This window comes from Mirounga angustirostris, unplaced genomic scaffold (genome assembly GCF_029215605.1).
Source record: "Mirounga angustirostris isolate CCGP_5_RB_7025 unplaced genomic scaffold, mMirAng1.0.hap1 SCAF_235, whole genome shotgun sequence".
NCBI lineage: Eukaryota > Metazoa > Chordata > Mammalia > Carnivora > Phocidae > Mirounga > Mirounga angustirostris.
The window spans coordinates 25,740-44,279 of NW_026991943.1; the positions used below are offsets into that span (position 1 = coordinate 25,740).

General features: G+C 36.9%; 1 protein-coding gene across 2 annotated transcripts in view; it reads left to right on the forward strand.

The window, feature by feature from the left end:
- LOC135363432 (alpha-mannosidase 2-like) overlaps positions 1–18,540 on the forward strand; it is a 56,259-nt gene that overhangs the window by 22,876 nt on the left and 14,843 nt on the right. For both annotated transcript variants that reach the window (XM_064583972.1, XM_064583973.1), the window contains exons 4-7: positions 7,537–7,702; positions 9,024–9,242; positions 10,002–10,124; positions 13,868–13,982. In XM_064583972.1, the coding sequence (XP_064440042.1) occupies positions 7,537–7,702; positions 9,024–9,242; positions 10,002–10,124; positions 13,868–13,982 (623 nt within the window). The remainder of the gene's footprint in view (positions 1–7,536; positions 7,703–9,023; positions 9,243–10,001; positions 10,125–13,867; positions 13,983–18,540) is intronic.

Sequence of the window (18,540 nt, forward strand, 5' to 3'; positions counted from 1 at the left end):
TGATTTAAAGACACCCATTCCTCACTATGACTTGAGATTTAGCTCCCTTTCTAGCTCATATATTGGCGCTTTAGAGGTTCACTTTACTGTGTAGATTTTAGTGGTATTGGATGGCTTGTATGTCCTGAAAATAACATCCTTTTTCTTGTATCTGTGCTTTTATTCTGATAGTCAAACTACCTAGAGCATATTTCCCTATTTTCCTTTACCTGGCTATCCCTCCCTGCCCTACTTTTTAAAAAGTTGCTTGTTTTTGTTGTTGTCATCATATTTTCTGATTACTTTAAAAATATGTACTTTTTGTAGAAGAGGGTTTTACATCCAGAAGTATTAAAAAGTAGTTGCAGAATATTCACTCATAATACCAGAATCTAGAGGAAGTACCCTGTTAATAGTTTAACTTCTCTTCTACTGAATGTACTCTGTTGTTAAATATATCTGCAGAATTCTTAGTTTCAAATATTTCTCCTTAGAGAATTTCATTCTGTTTAATTTTAATGTATTAAGTTTCTGTGGTGAAACTGTTCATCCTTTCACCTACTTACGGAAAGTCTTATCAGTTAAACTCCAGTATCTGGAGCATGTGTAGTTCTCATTCTTTTGTCTTTTTCTCCTTGGTGTTTAATCATGAGGCTCTGTCTTCTGGGATGTCTCGAAATTTTGTATTAAGTGGTAGACATTGTGTATGAAATTTATGTAGTCTCCAGAAAATATTTTCTTCTGGAAAGCGTTCAGTCTTCCTCTAATCAAGCGCTGTGCTAAACTGAGGCTAATTCATGTCTTGTTCATCTAGCTCTCCAAGTTTTCAGCTAATAGTCTTGTATATTCTGTGGGCCCTACTCCCTGGTAGGTTCTGAAATGTCGTGAGGGGGCATGTGTGTGGCTCAGTTGGTTGAGTGTCTGACTCTTGGTTTCGGCTCAGGTCATGATCTCAGGGATGGAGTGCCACGTTGGCCTCTGCCCTCAGAGGGGAGTCTGCTTGAGATTCTCTCTCCCTCTCCTTCTGCCCCTCCCCCCCCACTCTCTCTCTCTCTTTCAAATAAGTAAATCAATCTTTACATAAAATATCATGAGATGTCTCTGCTCTACCTTTCATCAGCTTTCTGTTGAGGGTTTAAGCTTCCCTTTCTGTAGAGCAGTCCAGTATTTGCCATGTGTACTGATGAGAAAGCTACATGTATACTTGAAGCGTCCTGAGTCCTCACCAAATGCTTTTCAGCCACTCTGCTCCCACAGTGACCCTCCTCTAGGCTTTGCATGGAACTCAGCCATTCTCAGGCTGAGAATTGGCATGCCTCAGGGTAAAATGGCTAGAGAAGAAAGCTCATGTCTCTGAAGTTCTTTGCACCCCTTGGCAGTGTTCTCTGTTGCCTGCAGATGATTACCGCATCTCTCTGGGTTTTCTAGTTGGCCGGTAGAAGTGGAGCTCTTGCCTGTCAGCTCCTCCGTCTCTCTGAGAGCCGTGTCTCCTAGAAGCTGAATCAGCCCTGATTTTTCAACTTCAGTCTGACAGTTGAAAAAGGTTCACTTTCTCTACTTGTATCTGTGCTTTTATTCTGATAGTCAAACTACCTAGAGCATATTTCTATTGATTTCTAAGAGCACTTTACAAATTTCCCAAATTTGATTTTCTTTTCTTTTTGGATTCTTTAACCTTATTTTTAAGGTAGAAAATGCTTAAGCTTTTGTTATCAATTCTGCTAGCCTTTCACTTCGCTATTTTTGTACCGTTACGGTTAGAGAGACCCTTTGTGCCACAGAGGACATATTTATCTTTTTCTACTAATCTTGTATCATTTTTAATGTTTCTACATTTTTTTAATCTAGAATCAATGTTGGCATATTGTTTTAATGTGTCTGTTTAACCATTTGTCTTGCCTATTATTATAGATATAGAATTGTTTTTTGCTCTTTCTCCCAACAAAAGGATTTCAGTGAGATTTTGATTAGCATTGCGTAGGATTCATGAATTAATTTTGGGATAGTTGGGGTTTTTCGGCAGTCTTTTATTTTTCTCTCCTAGGCAAGTATGTCTCTCCGTTTATTCATTTTTATGTCTCCCAATAAAGTTTTGTCATTTATGCAGTCATTTTGTGTAAAATTAATTTCCTATTTTGAATACTCTCCTTATTCTTAATCATCCTGCCACCTTTTTGTGTGCATCACAAGATGCTCTGTGCGTACCTTTGTCTTATTACCTACCCTATTGTATTGAACTTAACAGTTTCCGTCTCTCTCTTCTAGATTATAGGTGCTTCCACGACAGGGACTATGTAATCACATTCATAAGTTTGTAACTATACAAAACAGGAGGTATCCTTCTCTCTGTCCTTTTATTCTTTTTAAATTATTCATACACCACGTGGTTACTTTGTACATGTGTGTATTATATCCACCTGTGTGTTTATTTCCCCCCTCCCATGTTATCTGAACTCTTGTTTCAAGGAATCTTTGTTATCACATACGTAGTTTAGTTAATTTCTGTCATTTAGATTTTTATATGCCTTACACAGAAAAGCATTTAAGGCAGCTCAGTCACCTGGGTGAATTAAAACATTCACTCCACCATCCAGTGTGATTCATGTACCAGAGTCCCTGGTCAGGACGCCAGGAGGATTTTGTGAGGAAAAGGAGAGATTTAATTGCTCTTGGGATTCTACTTTGTGTCAGGCCTGAGCTATGTGATTTTCCAAACATTTTATCATTTAACTCCAATAAGAGTCTTATCTCCTGATTTTATAGATGAGGATATTAAGGCTTAGAGAAATGAAATACCTTGCCCAAAGCCTCTCAAATTCTAAGGCCCGTTGTGGGGTTTTCAGCTTGAATTCGTTCGATTCCAGAACCCAGGAATCACAGAACTCTGTGATTTTTGAGACCTGTCATATGTCAAAATGGCTTTTTGTTTTTAATATCTTGATTCTTTTCCCCTTAGTGACTAACATTGTAAGCATTATGTTTTAAATAGAGAAAACTAGGTGGACTATATCAGAAAGACTTCAAGTCTAGAAATTGAAATTTTTATAAACATATAAATCTGTATATTTCCACATTCAGAAAATTCTCTAAGTTTACTACTTTTCTTTAGATTAGGCTCCACTGATGAGGCTACTTAGGGAAGATGAATATATTCTTATTTGAAATGAATTTTTTTTACTATGCTGTCATTGATTAAGAATCAGACACACTGAGCTCTAGTCTGCTTTATTCTTAACTTTCTCTGTGATCTCGGATCTGTCATTTCTCCTGTCTTTGAAAAGGGGTTAATTATATAGCTTGTCGACCATAAAAGCATTTTTTTGTGGAATTAAAATTATCAAAATGAAAATGATCTGATAAAATTATAAAACCCCATACCAGTAGGCATATTTATAAATGATACATTCTCCTAGTGGGATTTTTGTGCATTACTCATTTATCAACTATTTGTTGAACGTTATTCCGTGTCAGGTACTACACTAGGCACATGAAGTTACAATGATTTTTCATATGACCTGGTGTTTGCTTACTTGATTTTAAACTGCACTTAAAGGGGACTTGCAGATACTTCTCATTTTTATCTCCCTTACACAGTCTTAAATATATGTAATGCTTTTTAAATGTTTTCCTTGAATAGTGTTTTGCTTACCTCATGTCGTGAGGTCATAAGATGAGCTCCTTAGTATATATTGCAAGATTTTTTCTGTTCCAGTGTTCCAGTTTATAAATTTTCTTTTACAAATATAATATATTGAAATGCAAATAGCTTTCTGTGAATCCCAAAGAAAGAGGCTCCATGAGGATCTTTGGCATCAGTGAGAAAAGAAAATTCTCCACATATGAATTTGGAACTAAGGAAATTTCTACAGGAAAGCCCAGTTGTCAAAAAGGTACTTAATGAGCTTGACCTGTGAATAAAATGATTAAGAAGATGGCCAAGGGGGTAAGGTCAAGTTCAAAGCCTTATTATGGCACTTTTTTGCTGGGTGAGTCTTACCTGCATACCTAACCTCAGTTTCCTACCTGTTCAGTGGGAATGATGAAAGGCTGTACCTTATAAGTTGCCTGTACAGGCCCAAGGGCTGGGCCGCACAGACAGGAAGCATGCTAAGTGATAACTCCAACGTCACTCTGACCATGAGGCATACTCCTTCCACTCTGCCCTTCATCCAGTCCTAGAAGGAGGTCCATGTGCTCCTAGACTCTTGTTCAGAGTTGGCACGAATTAGATTTGCCTTAAAGAGAGAGTGCCACAGTCATCTTTTTTAACATGGCATGAATCATTTCTACAAAAGGGATGAAGGAATTCTAAATATACTCATCCTCGATAGAGTCTTCAAGGACAGAACCACATTTACGATGGAATTCTAGTTCTTCCATAAAATGATTCCCAATTTGACATAAAGCATGTAGATGTCCTTTCATTTTTCTCTCAGAGTGGATCATAGTCTGTCACCTAATTTGATGGGCAGGTAGCATATGAATGCTTTGCCTCTGTGAGGTGAGGGTTGTTCCTTGTACACAGAGAATTGAGATCATTGCTGTAACCCCAGGTTAAGGGGTCTAGTGTCGTATGAGAACGAGAAGGCTGGATGTGACCTGGTGATAGATGACAGGAGGAAGCTAATGTAAATGTGGGGAAAATCAAGGGGGAAAAAGTTCGGAGTTTCCTTTACAGTTACTTACAAGGTAAAATAGAAATTAACTGTCCCCATTTTTAGGATATAAGTATTACTCTCCTCTTCTTTAGTGTGAATCAGATATTATTAATTTTCAGTAACTGAGTTTGATATTTAGGATATTGAAACCTGTTGGTTTCATTCACAGCTGATGGGTTTAAATGGACTCCTATTTAGGGATGTTGGCAGTATAACAAATATTTGACTACCAAACATAATAAAAATGAACATTTAGTTAATTTTTGATTGTGTACTTATTTCCAAAGGAAAATATTTCATATGTGATTCTCCTGTCTCTGTACTCTACTTAAAATGTATGTAGATGAGAGTTGTGTGTATGTCAGGTAAATTTATGCTGTGGTGCGCTTGAAGAACATGGTGTGAATCTCTAATTATGTTAAAAAATTGATTTTCTTAGTGCAGCATTATACTCATTATATACTCTACACATTCCATTTTTGAACAGATTCCTGGCATGATAATTATATAATCATTCAGTACAGTAGAAACATCATTATGGTCACATACTAATTAGCTACTAAAATGAAACAAAACAGAACCTAGTTCACAGCTTATTATAAAAAGTGATTTAATATTATATAAAACTAAATGTATGGTTAAAATTATTATTTGCTTTAAATGTGAATCTTTTTCCCCTATGGGACACGGGAAGGAATCTGTGTTCTGGATGCTTATTACCTAATTTATTGGTTGGGCACATGTTACATTTTATTATCAGAGCCCTTATGACTAGACCTGTGTAGTAGAGCATCCAACAAACCTGCCAGTAGGAATTCTAGGCTCAGTACCTGGATGTGCCTCAGGGCTTCTGCAGAATCAGGATACTGGCCCGAGTCTTCAGACCATATTATCTCTAAGCCTCTGGGAACATGGGGTTAAGCAGTAAATCACTCATTTCTGGGATGCTGGCTTAAACATCTTTGGTGCTGAGGATAGGTGATCCTCAACTGTTTTTCTTCTCCACGTTGCACATTAGGAATATAGTATTGTCTTGCTGGTAACAATGAATCCTGACAGTTGTGATTCTCCAGGTGTGTTTGTGATGGGACAAGTCAGGTGACACGTAAGCTCTGGTAGAGGGCAGTAGGAGGGCACCAATAGGTTGGCAGATCCTTCAGGTAAGTCTGTTAGCATTGCCCTCACTATTCTTTAGAATTTCTTCTGTGGATAAAATAGGGTTTTACCCAGTATGTCAAGACTTCAGTGTCCTTTGTAAATACGTTTTTGACTACACAGCTTCAGCCACTCTTCTCTCGCACATCTATGGAATCTCGGTGAACATAAGTGGTGTAAGCTAGGTTGTGTGATCCTGATGCATACTATAAGCCATTAGGAATTAGAGACCTTTTTATTGCTGTGTTGTCGCTTTTGGTATCTCAGAATACTATTTCTATCATAAGAGCTTCTCCAGATAAACCCTTTATAAGTCAAACATTTTATAGATTTTATGCTACATGCTCGCTCTTTTCTTTTGTGTTTTCCTGTTGTCCTTCACTTTAGTTTTGACCACTGCAAGTATTAGTTTTACTTCTTATGCGATTTGCAATGCAATTGAAATACACAGAACACACGTGGAATAAAAGAGCACGACTACGCTTTCTAATGCACTAAATACACAATACTAGCTGGTGTCTGCCATCCTTGATGTAGCTGCTATGGGTCAGGGGGAGATGGGGTTGCTATTTGACTATTCAGTTCTGTGGTCCTGCAGTTACAAAATTGTATAGGAAACCAAAATATTTCAATCAAGAAAATATTCACTAATGAATCAGTGAGTTATATTATTCAAACATCCTCTTTGAAATATCTTTTGATTTATTTGAAGATAATCTGATTCAAATTGATCATAAAGTAAAATCATAAATCTTTCAAAGACTCTGTTTCATGAAGTCTGTGATATGATGGTCTAGAACATTTCTGCTCAGAGGCAAAGCCATGAAACAGTGAGGATCTCCAACTAAGAATTCTTTGAATATCAAAGAAATTAAGAAGAGGACTTTAGGAAAAATGATGAAGTCCTTGAATATTTTTTACAAATGTAGTTATGTTTAAAACCATCCTATAAAAATTAAATGCGTGAAGGTGTCATAATGTGCTAATATAAAATATTGTTGGAAAAAGTCTGCCAGAAACTCCAGTTCATTCATTTTTTTGCTCATTCTAAGAATTGCATGTAGTTTTAAATAATTGTCTAAACTTATTTTAATAGTGTGTGTTGTCCTTTTTCTAGCTAGGCCCAGTCAAATCTTTTTTAGCACTATTTGTATAAAATTTTAACACCCTTTTTAAGTGGAGCTACTTGAAATGATCTTTTTTCCAGAACCAACTCTCTTGGGGAATAAGGACCCCATGTATATAAAATAAATGTGTGATTCTGCATGGATAGCCATACATTTTTGTTGTCTTTTAGTGGTCTAAAATGAATGTCAGGATTTTAATTGAAATTAATTGTGGCTAAAGTACAAATAGGCAATGTATGTGTTTTCTTACTCAGCGAGCTTAGGCAGGGATCAGGAGATTAGTTGGATCAAGCTGATTATTTTCGAAAGGCTAATAAAACCATGTGTTATATAGGTCATTTTCTGGGCCATGGAAATAACTTTATTATAGTTCTATTAATGTCTTCCATTTGTATAACATTTTATTCTTAGAAAGTGAATCATTATTTCGTTACCCTTTGTAGTGTGTGTTATTTGTGATGAAATTGCGTGTTCTCCAAAAATTTTACCAGAATGTGTTCCTTATAAGTCCTCTCCGTGTGTTGACTCTATGTCTACAAGCTGAGTCTTTACACAGAGTGTAAAAGAAGTAGAAATACTGTTTTAAGACCCGAGTAGTGAAGCAGCTGTTTTTGCAGGTATCTTGTGGTCTGTAATCCTTCAGAACAAGACCGAATCTCAGTGGTCTCAGTCTATGTGAGTTCCCCCACAGCACAAGTGTCTTCTGCTTCCGGAAAGCCTGTGGAAATTCAGATGAGTGCAGTTTGGAATACAGCAACTACTATTTCACAGACAGCCTATGAGGTACGTTTTCGCCATAGAACTTAAAGAGGCACCATTAAAAAAGCATAGCCAGTATGTAGTTTATATATGTATCCATGCTCCCTTTGAGTCATCACATTGGTGTATGTGAAGTGGTTAAAGTTGTGGATACCAGGGGATTTAACTGACCAGTTAAATGACACTAAAGGAAAAGAGATCCTGTGTTTCCTAGAATACTAATATCTTCTTTAGTGTGTATATCACATGTTATTATTAGTATGTTATTAGCATGTATATTGTATATCTTTGTAAGTATTGGAACTTTTTCCTGAGGTAATGAAGTCATCATTACCTAAAAAATTTTGAAATTCTTTGTTTAACTCAATTCAGTAACAATTATGCACACTGAAGTTGAGATAAATAACACCTTTTCTAAATAACTTAGGTCCTTTCAGCGTTTCATTGCAAAGGTGACGTGACACACCATAAAAGAAGGACTTCCTAAAATAGAGGAAGGTGCTTTTTACCTGAGATACAACTGTGGAAAGCCTGGCCTGAAGTAATAGACATTTTTGGAGAAAATTTCTTAAAGTAATATTAAACTGGACCCCCGCATCACTAGAAAAGTTGAATTCTTGGAGTCTCGAGTGCAAATTAAACTGTACTTCTGAAGACACAGCCAAAAGCTAGGAACTCTAAATGAGAATTGCTTTGCTTGTTAAAAGCCATTGCTGGCTGCTTTCATAAATTCATAATCCTTTAGTTAGAAAGGAGAAGATAATAGAAGTTTTGGTCAGATGTTACAGGAAACAGCCTATCTAGAAAAGGGAGGAATAGCTCCTAGAAGGCAGAGGTCACGACTTACAGTGTGTGTGCATCCTCTGTGCTTTGTGCATTGTCTGCTGGACCCCAGGCATTCGATGGCCACTGTTAGCCTGCCTAATATTTATAGTATTACATTTACCACTTTTATTTTTAATGTACTTGAAACCATAGTATAAAAAGGGTCCTGATAATTAGGAAAAATCGTTGTTCACCTAAAGCTCCTACCTTCATGAAGCATTTTCTCCTCTGAGCATCCATTAAGAGCACCATAGGACAATTGAGGTTGCTCGTATAATTTCATATATTGAATGAAAGCATTCATGCCTTTGATAGTCCTACCAACCTGAAGTTATTAGATTCCCTGGATAAACGGAAATGTGGATACTCTACCCATAAATTCTCAAAACATCTTTAGAGTATTAAATTCTTTTTAAAATACGGTAGTTTTTTTGTTGTTGTTCTTACTAGATGTATAAATCCTTTTCTTTCAGTAGATTGCATTTCTCTTTAAAAAAATTCTCTCCTCTGTCTTTTAAAGATCTCCTTCCTAGTGCAGATGCCACCACTCGGACTGAAAGTGTATAGAATTTTGGAATCAGCAAGTTCAGACCCACATTTAGCTGAGTATGTGCTGCATAATGGTAACGTAAAAGATAAAGGAATTTTCAACATGAAGAATGTAAAAAGTACTGAAGAAGATATAACTCTAGAGAACTCCTTTGTTAAACTTCGGTTTGATCAGTCTGGGCTTTTGGAGGTATGTTCTGAATAGTTTCCAAATTCATGGAAGGCTTATCACTTTTATTATAATATGTGCAGATTATGTATGCAGAGGGGGGAAAGTCGATGCAAATACTCTGGGAGAAAGGATGGATGAGCTATATGTATCTGATATATGTGGTCCACTGTGACCACTTGCTCCTAACAAGGGTGGTCTGTGGGTGGTGCTACTCCGTGAACTGTTACTGGTCCACAAGATAAGTATAGAAGCTGTAATGGTTGAGAAAAATGTTTGTGGAAACTCTGAAAGCACAATGACACAATAAATTTATGCCTACTGAATCTAATAATAAAAAATTTGAGTGTATCTTTGGTATATCACTTTAAATTTAATTTTTCTAGTAATTCACTCTTATTGTACTTCACAAAAATATTGGTCCATGCATACTGGAAATAAAAAAATAAACCTGCTTCTTCAGTACAGAAAGTTTGAGAAGCACTGGTCCACATCTCTTAATTTGTGTATCTCTTTCTTCCTTAATGAAGTGTGTTCTTTTTGTTTCTATTGTGAAAGTTTTAAATTCTAAGTATTAGCTATAAAAGTATACTTTTAAATATAAGATTTTGGGTGTTCATCCAAGAATCGTGAACATTAGAGGCTGAATGTTAGCATTTTTCTGTCTGTCTTGAGGTTTTTTGGTGTTTTTTTTTTAATCAACATATACATGGAACCAGATGCAACATCATTAAAATCTTAATATAGTAAGTTGCTTTTAAACATTGTTTTTATCCTTAGGAAATGATAAATAAAGAAGACAGTAAACATCATGAAGTAAAAGTGCAATTTTCATGGTATGGAACCACCAGTAAAAAGGACAAAAGTGGTGCCTACCTCTTCTTACCTGATGGGGAAGCCAAGGTAAGTGCCAATGAACTGAGCTGTGAATAAGCATTTATTGAAAGAGTAATGAAGAAAAAAATAAGTTCATCTCATTATTTTGTCATCTGTTAGGTATAGATGAGTTGGTTCCACTATTATATTTCCTTATTGACACTTGGCAATCGGTAGTCGTGAGTGTTAGGTAAACAAATAATTTTTCAGGGTTGGAATTCATTAAGGTGCTACAATGAACAGTTGCTCTCCATGGAAAGAAGCCAGATTTGTTGGAGGGTTCAGGTGCTGTTGTGGTGTTCTGTGTGGCACAGCACATATACAGAGACAAATTATCTAGCCATAGGAGAAAAATAAATTGTCCAGTGGGCCATTTTTCTCCTTAACTTTCAGCACTTTAAAAAACAAAAAAAAATTTCCCTCCCCTTGACTGTAAAGGTGTAATAATATATACAAATTTTGGCACATTTTTGAAAATGCAGAAAACTGAAGAAAACAATAAAATTTACCAACTATTCCAAAGGCCATGCAAACCACTGCCAACATTTTGATGTATTTTTTATTGTCTTACTATGCATATCCCTTTCTCCCCCATTTGCACTGTTGTGACAGTGCTCACAATCAAATGGTATATTCTTCGAAAACACAGTTTTAATATATACTGTTGTGATTAAAGGTCTGAGGGTCCAATGTCTAACATGGTGACTGTAGTTGATAACACCATATTATATGATATGCTGAGAGAGTAGAACTTAAATGTTTTCACACACACAAAAATGTATATATATGTAAAAAAAAAAAAAAAAAGAATTTCCTATTGTTGCCTATGTAGATTTTCTCCCAATACTTCACTACTGTAACATTGTGATAAGCTTTCTTTGTAGCATTCTTTTTATGCAGTGATGATTATTTCCTGAGAATAACTTTCTAGAAGAGTTATTTTGTGTCAGTGGATGAGGCCTTTAAGACTTGATACAGGGGCGCCTGGGTGGCTCAGATGGTTAAGCGTCTGCCTTCGGCTCAGGTCATGATCCTGGAGTCCCGGGATGGAGTCCCGCATCGGGCTCCCTGCTCGGCAGGGAGTCTGCTTCTCCCTCTGACCCTCCTCCCTCTCCTGCTCTCTGTCTCTCATTCTCTCTCTCTCAAATAAATAAATAAAATCTTTAAAAAAAAAAAGACTTGATACATACTGGGGCGCCTGGGTGGCTCAGTTGTTAAGCATCTGCCTTCGGCTCAGGTCCTGGTCCCAGGGTCCTGGGATGGAGCCCCGCATCAGGCTCCCTGCTCTGCGGGGAGCCTGCTTCTCCCTCTCCCACTCCCCCTGCTTGTGTTCCCTCTCTAGCTGTGTTTCTCTCTGTCAAATAAATAAAACCTTTAAAAAAAAAAAAAAAAGACTTGATACATACTATTTCTCTGTCCTCTAAAGTGACTGCATAAATATTCGCTCCCACCAGCATTTTTGAGAGTAGCTCTCTAATATACCACTCCAAGCACTGAGAATCAGTCATATCAAAAGCTTTACCTATAATAATGGGTGAAAAATATTTTACTGTTAAGTTTTTGTGATTATTAGGGAAGCTAAACTTCATACATTTATTTCTCTCTCCTATATCTTTTGTGAGTTTCATATATAAGTTCTTTGACCATTTTTCTACTGGTATGACTTACGGATCTATAAGCATTCTTTATATATGGTAAAAATTAATCCTTTTTCCTATATACTGCAAAATGTTCCATCAGTGTGTCATTTAATTTAATTATGTTATGCTGTTATAGTATTTTTTTTTAATTTTTGTGTAGTCAGTTCTGTATTTTTTTCTTTAGAACATCTTCCTTTGCTTTTCTACTTATATAGGTTTTCTCTACTTCAAGATAAGTTAAATATTCTCCATATTTTGTTGCCTAGAAACCTGTCTCCTGCAGAAGTTACTGTTGTTCTTCAATTTCGAAAAACCTGTTAGCCGAAATCAAATAATAGATTTTATTTTATTTTTTTTTAAAGATTTTATTTATTTATTTGACAGAGAGAGACACAGAGAGAGAAGGAACACAAGCAGCAGGGGTGGGAGAGGGAGAAGCAGGCTTCTCGCTGAGCAGGGAGCCCGATGCGGGGCTCGATCCCAGCACCCCGGGACCATGACCTGAGCTGAAGGCAGACGCTTAACGACTGAGCCACCCAGGCGCCCCAAATAATAGATTTTAAAGAATAGCATTGACCGTTCTAAGGAGTCTAGTTTTTTGTTGTTTCGATTTTTTTTTTTAATCAGTGAGGAATTAAAGGTAAACTACAGCTCATAGTAGCCGTTCTAGGAAGGGTAGTGGATCCTAAGTATAAGCTGTATCAGTCTGTTCTCACTTGGACAAGAATTTGGGTTTTGGGTTTTTTTTTTTTTTTTTAAGATTTTTATTTATTTATTTGAGAGAGAGAGTCAGAGAGAGGGCACAAGCAAGGGGAGCAGCAGAGGGAGACGGAGAAGCAGGCTCCCTGCTCAGCAGGGAGACCGACGTGGGGCTTGATTCCAGAAACCTGGGATCATAACCCCAGCCAAAGGCAGACGCTTAACCGACTGAGTCACCCAGGCACCCCAGGAATTTGGTTTTGATTGACTGTTCTTATACCAAAGAAAAAATGAAAAATAACAATACTTCTGGAATATTATGCATGGACAATTGTGACTAATTTATTTAAAATTATTCTATCTTTAAATAGCTCTAATATTAAATTAAAAAACCGAGAGAATTATCATATATTTACAAAGAGAAAATAAAAGACTATCAGGGAGGCAGGTGGGTGCATCAGAAACAGGTAGGAGCCCAGAAATCCCCATGCCAGCTTTCATCTTCTTCCCTTACTTTTTAGCTATATGGTAAAATTAGGTCCAAGAACTTTGTAAACTCTTAATGCATTATATTAATTTCAGAATATTTTTTCTGGAACCAGAGAGGTACATTTGGAAGAAAATTTCACAGTTCTGAAAATCTGATGCTACTTAAGTAGTTCGCAATGCAAGCCTAGCTCGTCATGCCATTGTTGAGCTTCTGCAGCCTGTAATGCTTAAGAAAATATAATTCCTTCAAAAAAAAAGAGAAAATATAATTCTTCATAAATGCTTTCAATGTGTTCCTATGTCACAGAAGTATGTTCTGTTCCTGATTTTTCTTGACAATTAGATTCGAAATGACGAAACCTTAAACCAGTGGTTGCCATAGTTTTTTCAAGTTTGTAAATTTGCTTTATATTCAGCTAGTTCTTTCTAGTAAAAGGGCAGTGTGTTTTATAGACTAGTAAACCTAACTGTGATTAAGCAATTCTCTGAATCCTGCTTTCTGTTTGCTTAGATGACTCCCTGTGGTCATCCTTGCCACCTGCCCGACCCCTGAACATTAGGGGGCCACGGTTATAATAAACGTTTGCCTGGGAAAATGTCACTGCTGCAGAATGAATGATATTTCTAATAAATAGCACATGGACAATATAGAAGGGTTTTAATTAGAAATTTTTATAGCTGGGAGGGAATGTTTGTAGATCACCTAGGCCAGTCAAGTTGTAAACATTTTTATTTTCTATTTTCAGCACTTTTTGTCTAATGAAAAACCTTATACTCCATTTTTATAGCATGCGCCTGTTCTGATACCTTGTAAGGTTTTGTTTTCACTTGAGATTGCAAATATCAGGTGGTATGTATTTGCCATTTGGGAAATGATAATAAACATCCCTTGGAAAAGTTAAAAGCTGAAATTTTTTCTTAAAAATGTCATTTCCTCCTCAGCCTTATGTTTACACAACACTGCCCTTTGTCAGAGTGCAACGTGGAAGGTTTTACTCAGACGTGACTTGCTTTTTGGAACATGTTACCCATAGGGTCCGACTGTACAACATCCAAGGTAAGAAAACAAAGCAATAGCTGTGAAACATGTACTCTGGTTCTGGAATTCTTTGTGTGTCGTTTTTAATAAACTAGCAATTGGTTTTTTGTGTTTTTTTTTTTTTTGTTATGTTATGTTAATCACCATACATTACATCACTAGTTTTAGATGAAGTGTTCCATGATTCGTTGTTTGTGCATAACACCCAGTGCTCCATGCAGTACGTGCCCTCTTTAATACCCATCACCAGGCTCACTCATCCCCCCACCCCCTCCCCTCTAGAACCCTCAGTTTGTTTCTCAGAGTCCATCGCCTCTCATGGAGCAATTGGTTTTTGAACATGGTATTTATGGTGGTCTTTCCTAAACTTGTCATTATACTCACTGTGTGGTTTAAAAATATACTTAGCCTTTTGATAATCAGAAATGGTAAAACATTTAACTCTACATATGTATGTTCTTTCCCTATATATATCTCCTCTTACGTCTCATAATATTTGTCTTGGTCATGAGTTCATTAATTGGAATCTTTATTTCTAAGATCTAAAAACAGTGGGGTTTTTTGTTGTTGTTTTAATTTTACAAAATGGGAATTCTGTCAATTACGGCTTTCAGTTAGTAGATCATTAACCGTCTCTGACATGCACACACACCCCCCACGTATGGCCTGCCTTAAATATGGAATGTATTACAATAGCAGGTGTTACTGGAATTTAACTTTCTTTTAAGAAAAACGTTCGTTACTAATTCTTTCTGTTTACAAGTCTTTACCTGGGAGAGTATAAAATCGGGCGATTGTTTATTGCTTTTAGGATGGGACTGATGAGCAGCATCTTTATCAACCAAGTGACAGTAAATAGGCTTTTAATCCTCTTAGGGACTTAACCATGGGCAGTGGTTCTTGTCCTTCCTTAGGATTTGGATGGAGCCGTGGCTCCCAGACACCCTCAGAGTTGCACATTTATGTTGGTTCATGTTGAATTCACTTTTTTTAGAATGGAGTACTTTTCCAACCACAAATTTAATCCTAGTAACCAGACCACTTAACCATGGTATCAACTCTCTTAGAAAAGGACCTCATAAAAATGCCACTTTAGATTCTTCTTTGCTGTTAGCTAGGCTGAAAAAGTTAGAAAAGGAAATATTGTTTCCTTGAATCTTTATACCAGTAGATAATAAAGCGTTTGAAACTAATGACAAAATATATGGGCAGGCGCTGTTTGCTTTTTGGGTTTTGTGGGGAAGCAAAGGGTACTGTGTTCAGGGAATGTTCACTTTGCTACCTACAAGAAAGTCTGAAATAATCTTTTATTGAGTTTTATTGAGTTTTCTAAAATCTCTGGTAAGCCAGAAACAATATTTTTGACCATCCTTTTCTACTCTTGCATAAGCCATTGTTCAACATCTCTGAGAGCTCTAAAATTATACCTTCAGCTACGGCCAGAGGTTTCATTTTATGGGTAGAAAGTAGCATCCCCATCACACAGGAGATGTGCTTATCTGCTTTTAGATTTGCTTAAAAAACTGTTGCTTGTAATGGAATGTTTCTTCCTTGAGTACAGCATGGCCCCCACTTTGGCCCAGGCCTGTGTCATCAAGCATGGTTTACTGTTGTTTTTCCTTCGGTCTACTTAGGAGGTAGGCTGTGTGACAGAGTTAATGCTGAAGCAGCTCGCCAGAGAATTCCTACTTCTCAGTCAAGTCCGTTTGCTTAATTGCTTTTCTTTTTGTTTAAATGAGTCTGTCACCATCATTGCAGCCTCAGAGTTTTCGCAGGTTGTCCAGGGGATCTGGAGCTCATCACAGAGGATGGTTTCCGTAAATTAGAGGGCCCTCTTCTGCTGCTGTGACTATAAGCTTAGTTTGCCGTCATAGCCCAGTGGTTGATTTGGAAATTAATAGGCTCTGACTTGCCTGTGTACTCAACCCAACAAACATGCATTTACCAGGCCCTAAAAGCTTTTCTTTTCTCCTCTTTCCTTCTCCCCAGCTAAGCAGTCCAAAATGCCCAATGGCTGACTAGTAGCCCCTTTGCAGAACCAGGAACCACCAAGATTTAACTGCCTCCCAGCCCTCCAAGGTGACAATGCCAGTGGATTGGTCAGTTAAGAAAGAGAAGTTGTTCTCAACTGGAAGCTTAGAGTATTAGCATAACAAAAATAATAATAATAAAATAAGAATACAGACCTCGAATTGCCTCTGGATGTCACAATGGGTGGAATAAACAGGGTGAAGCATTTGGATGAGATTTCTGTAGCTTGAAAGCAGAAAGCTTCAGAAGTTGGTGGGAAACGACAGATAAATAAGTTAGGTATAACGTGAAGTTAACTTAGAGTGCTTCTCCAGATGGGTTTTACTGTTCTTGGCTTGGATTGAACCTGAAACCAGCGTGTATAACCATTCAAAGTGACATAGCAATCTTTATTTTTGCTCTCTCAAGCCCAGAGTGTTTATATTTTTTGTTTTTTTCCAACATGAAAGCAATCGGTGGGAGATGGAGATACCAGTTCACCTGAAAGGCTTTCATTCCAACTATACATCCTTCTATGTTTGTATCTGAGCCCCTCTCAACAAATCTCCCTCTTGGAAAAAATAAGCCCCGTTGTGGAGAGAGAGCCTCTTCTCAGTCGCCTTCCTGACCTCCCTCCATCTGTCGTTTTCTTTCACATACCGGTGCATGAAGGCTCAGGTTGTCTGGATCCTGGCTCATTGGGGTTTTAATTAAATCACTGGTCGAAACCTAAGGAAGAGATGTGAGGTCTTCAGGGTGTTTGGATATCGACGAGTTCAAAGTGCCTGAATGGGGTCTGGTTATGCTGCACCAAAGCAGCCATACTGTGAAATACTTGAAAGCTCTTCGGTGTTTTAAACTTCGGCCTCATGTAAACCAGGTATCTGGGCGATTGATCAAAATCCATGGACAGGATGTAGCTTTTCGTCTTAGGTGTAGAGAAAACATCAGCCAACTTCCATGCTTTTGCCGAGTGGCTTGCGTTTAATATTTCTTGAAAGAACGTAAATACCTACTTTCAAATTTAACTTTCTAAATTGTCTTTGGATGTATGCTAATTGTGCCCCCTTTAAATAAACTGACCAGATGCAGTTATTCGGATGAGTATTAATGAATAGAGCCTGTTTGTTGTTAGTACCAAATTTATGAGCCAGAAAAAAATGGGGCTTGGGGGAGAGAAACTATTAATATTTTATGATTAGGTACTATAATGGTATTAGGTTACTAAACCATTAATTATACAAAAGATTTTATTACCTCTCAGCAACAAGGATAAAGAAACAGAAAGAGTTGATATTATGGAATATCTGTCTTTATTGAGAGTCTATATTAAATGTTTCAAATTCAGTTTACTTGAAATATTCTTTTAAAAAAACTAAAGTAATACAAACCTGATAAAGTATCCTTAAATTCCTCAGTCTCTATTTTAGTTACTCTTTGACCGTTTTCTCCCCCAAAGTAACCTTTGGCTCCAATTAAGCTTTGGGAGAGAAAACAAAAGCAAGAACAGAAAGCAAACAGCACTTCCCAGATTATAAAAACTGTGTGGTCATCATTGATTTTGCAACAAACTGAGTTGGGAGGCGTAGGTTCAACCAACTTTGTTTTTTTTGTTTTTTGTTTTTTTCTTGGTGTTTTATATTTAAGTTTTAGTGTCTATTTGTGTTCTCTCCAGATTCTGAAAATGGTCAGAGGTGCAGTTTAGAGTCCTCTCTTAACATCATTTAAGCTATTAAAAAACACTCTTGTGTTTCTTTTCATTATTGTTCAAACATTACATTCAAAACGTTTCTAGAAATATTAAATTAGAGGAAATCTTGTGCTCACTAGCTTTAAAAGCTCTACAAGATCAGAGGGATTTGAAAGAGTTCTAATGCAACACAATGTATCGCCTTCTATCAGGTTAAATAAGAAATCCATTTTGTAGCACCCATAATTTAATGAAATGCCCTTTTGGAACTATTTTTTTTTTAATTTTCCAAAGATTATATTTAGTTTGTAGAAAATAACATTTTTCTGGAGGAAAAGATGGGAGAAATGAGGATTAATTTTTCTTGCACTATAATCATCTTTCATTAAATTGAAGCTTTTCGTGTCACTAAGGCTACTTTAGCTTTTTTTTGTTAATCTTGATTTGGAAGATAGAATGTGATACAGGCAGAAGCCCCTGTATCCCCTTACGTTATATTTGTTTCATCACAACAAATGCATACCTTGCAGTGACATCATGATCAGTAAGTGACATTTGCTAGCTGTGGCTTCATTTGTCTTTGGAGTTGTAATTATTAAACTTTGGTGCCCTAGTTTTTTGACATCAACAGCTACTTTGAAGAATGAGGTTGCTATGGGTTACCAGTGTGTCCTGTACATTTTCACTAGCACAAGGTTCAGGTTCCAGATCGGTTAAAATATATACCTTCAAGCTTCCCCCCGCCTCTCCGCCCCAGGACTACGTTCTCCTAGGCGGGTGTTTGTGAATGAATGAGTATGTGTGCAAACCATGTTTCAACCCTTAAGAGAAATATCTAAATGCAATACTTTTGCCTATTTTCCACCAACATACTAT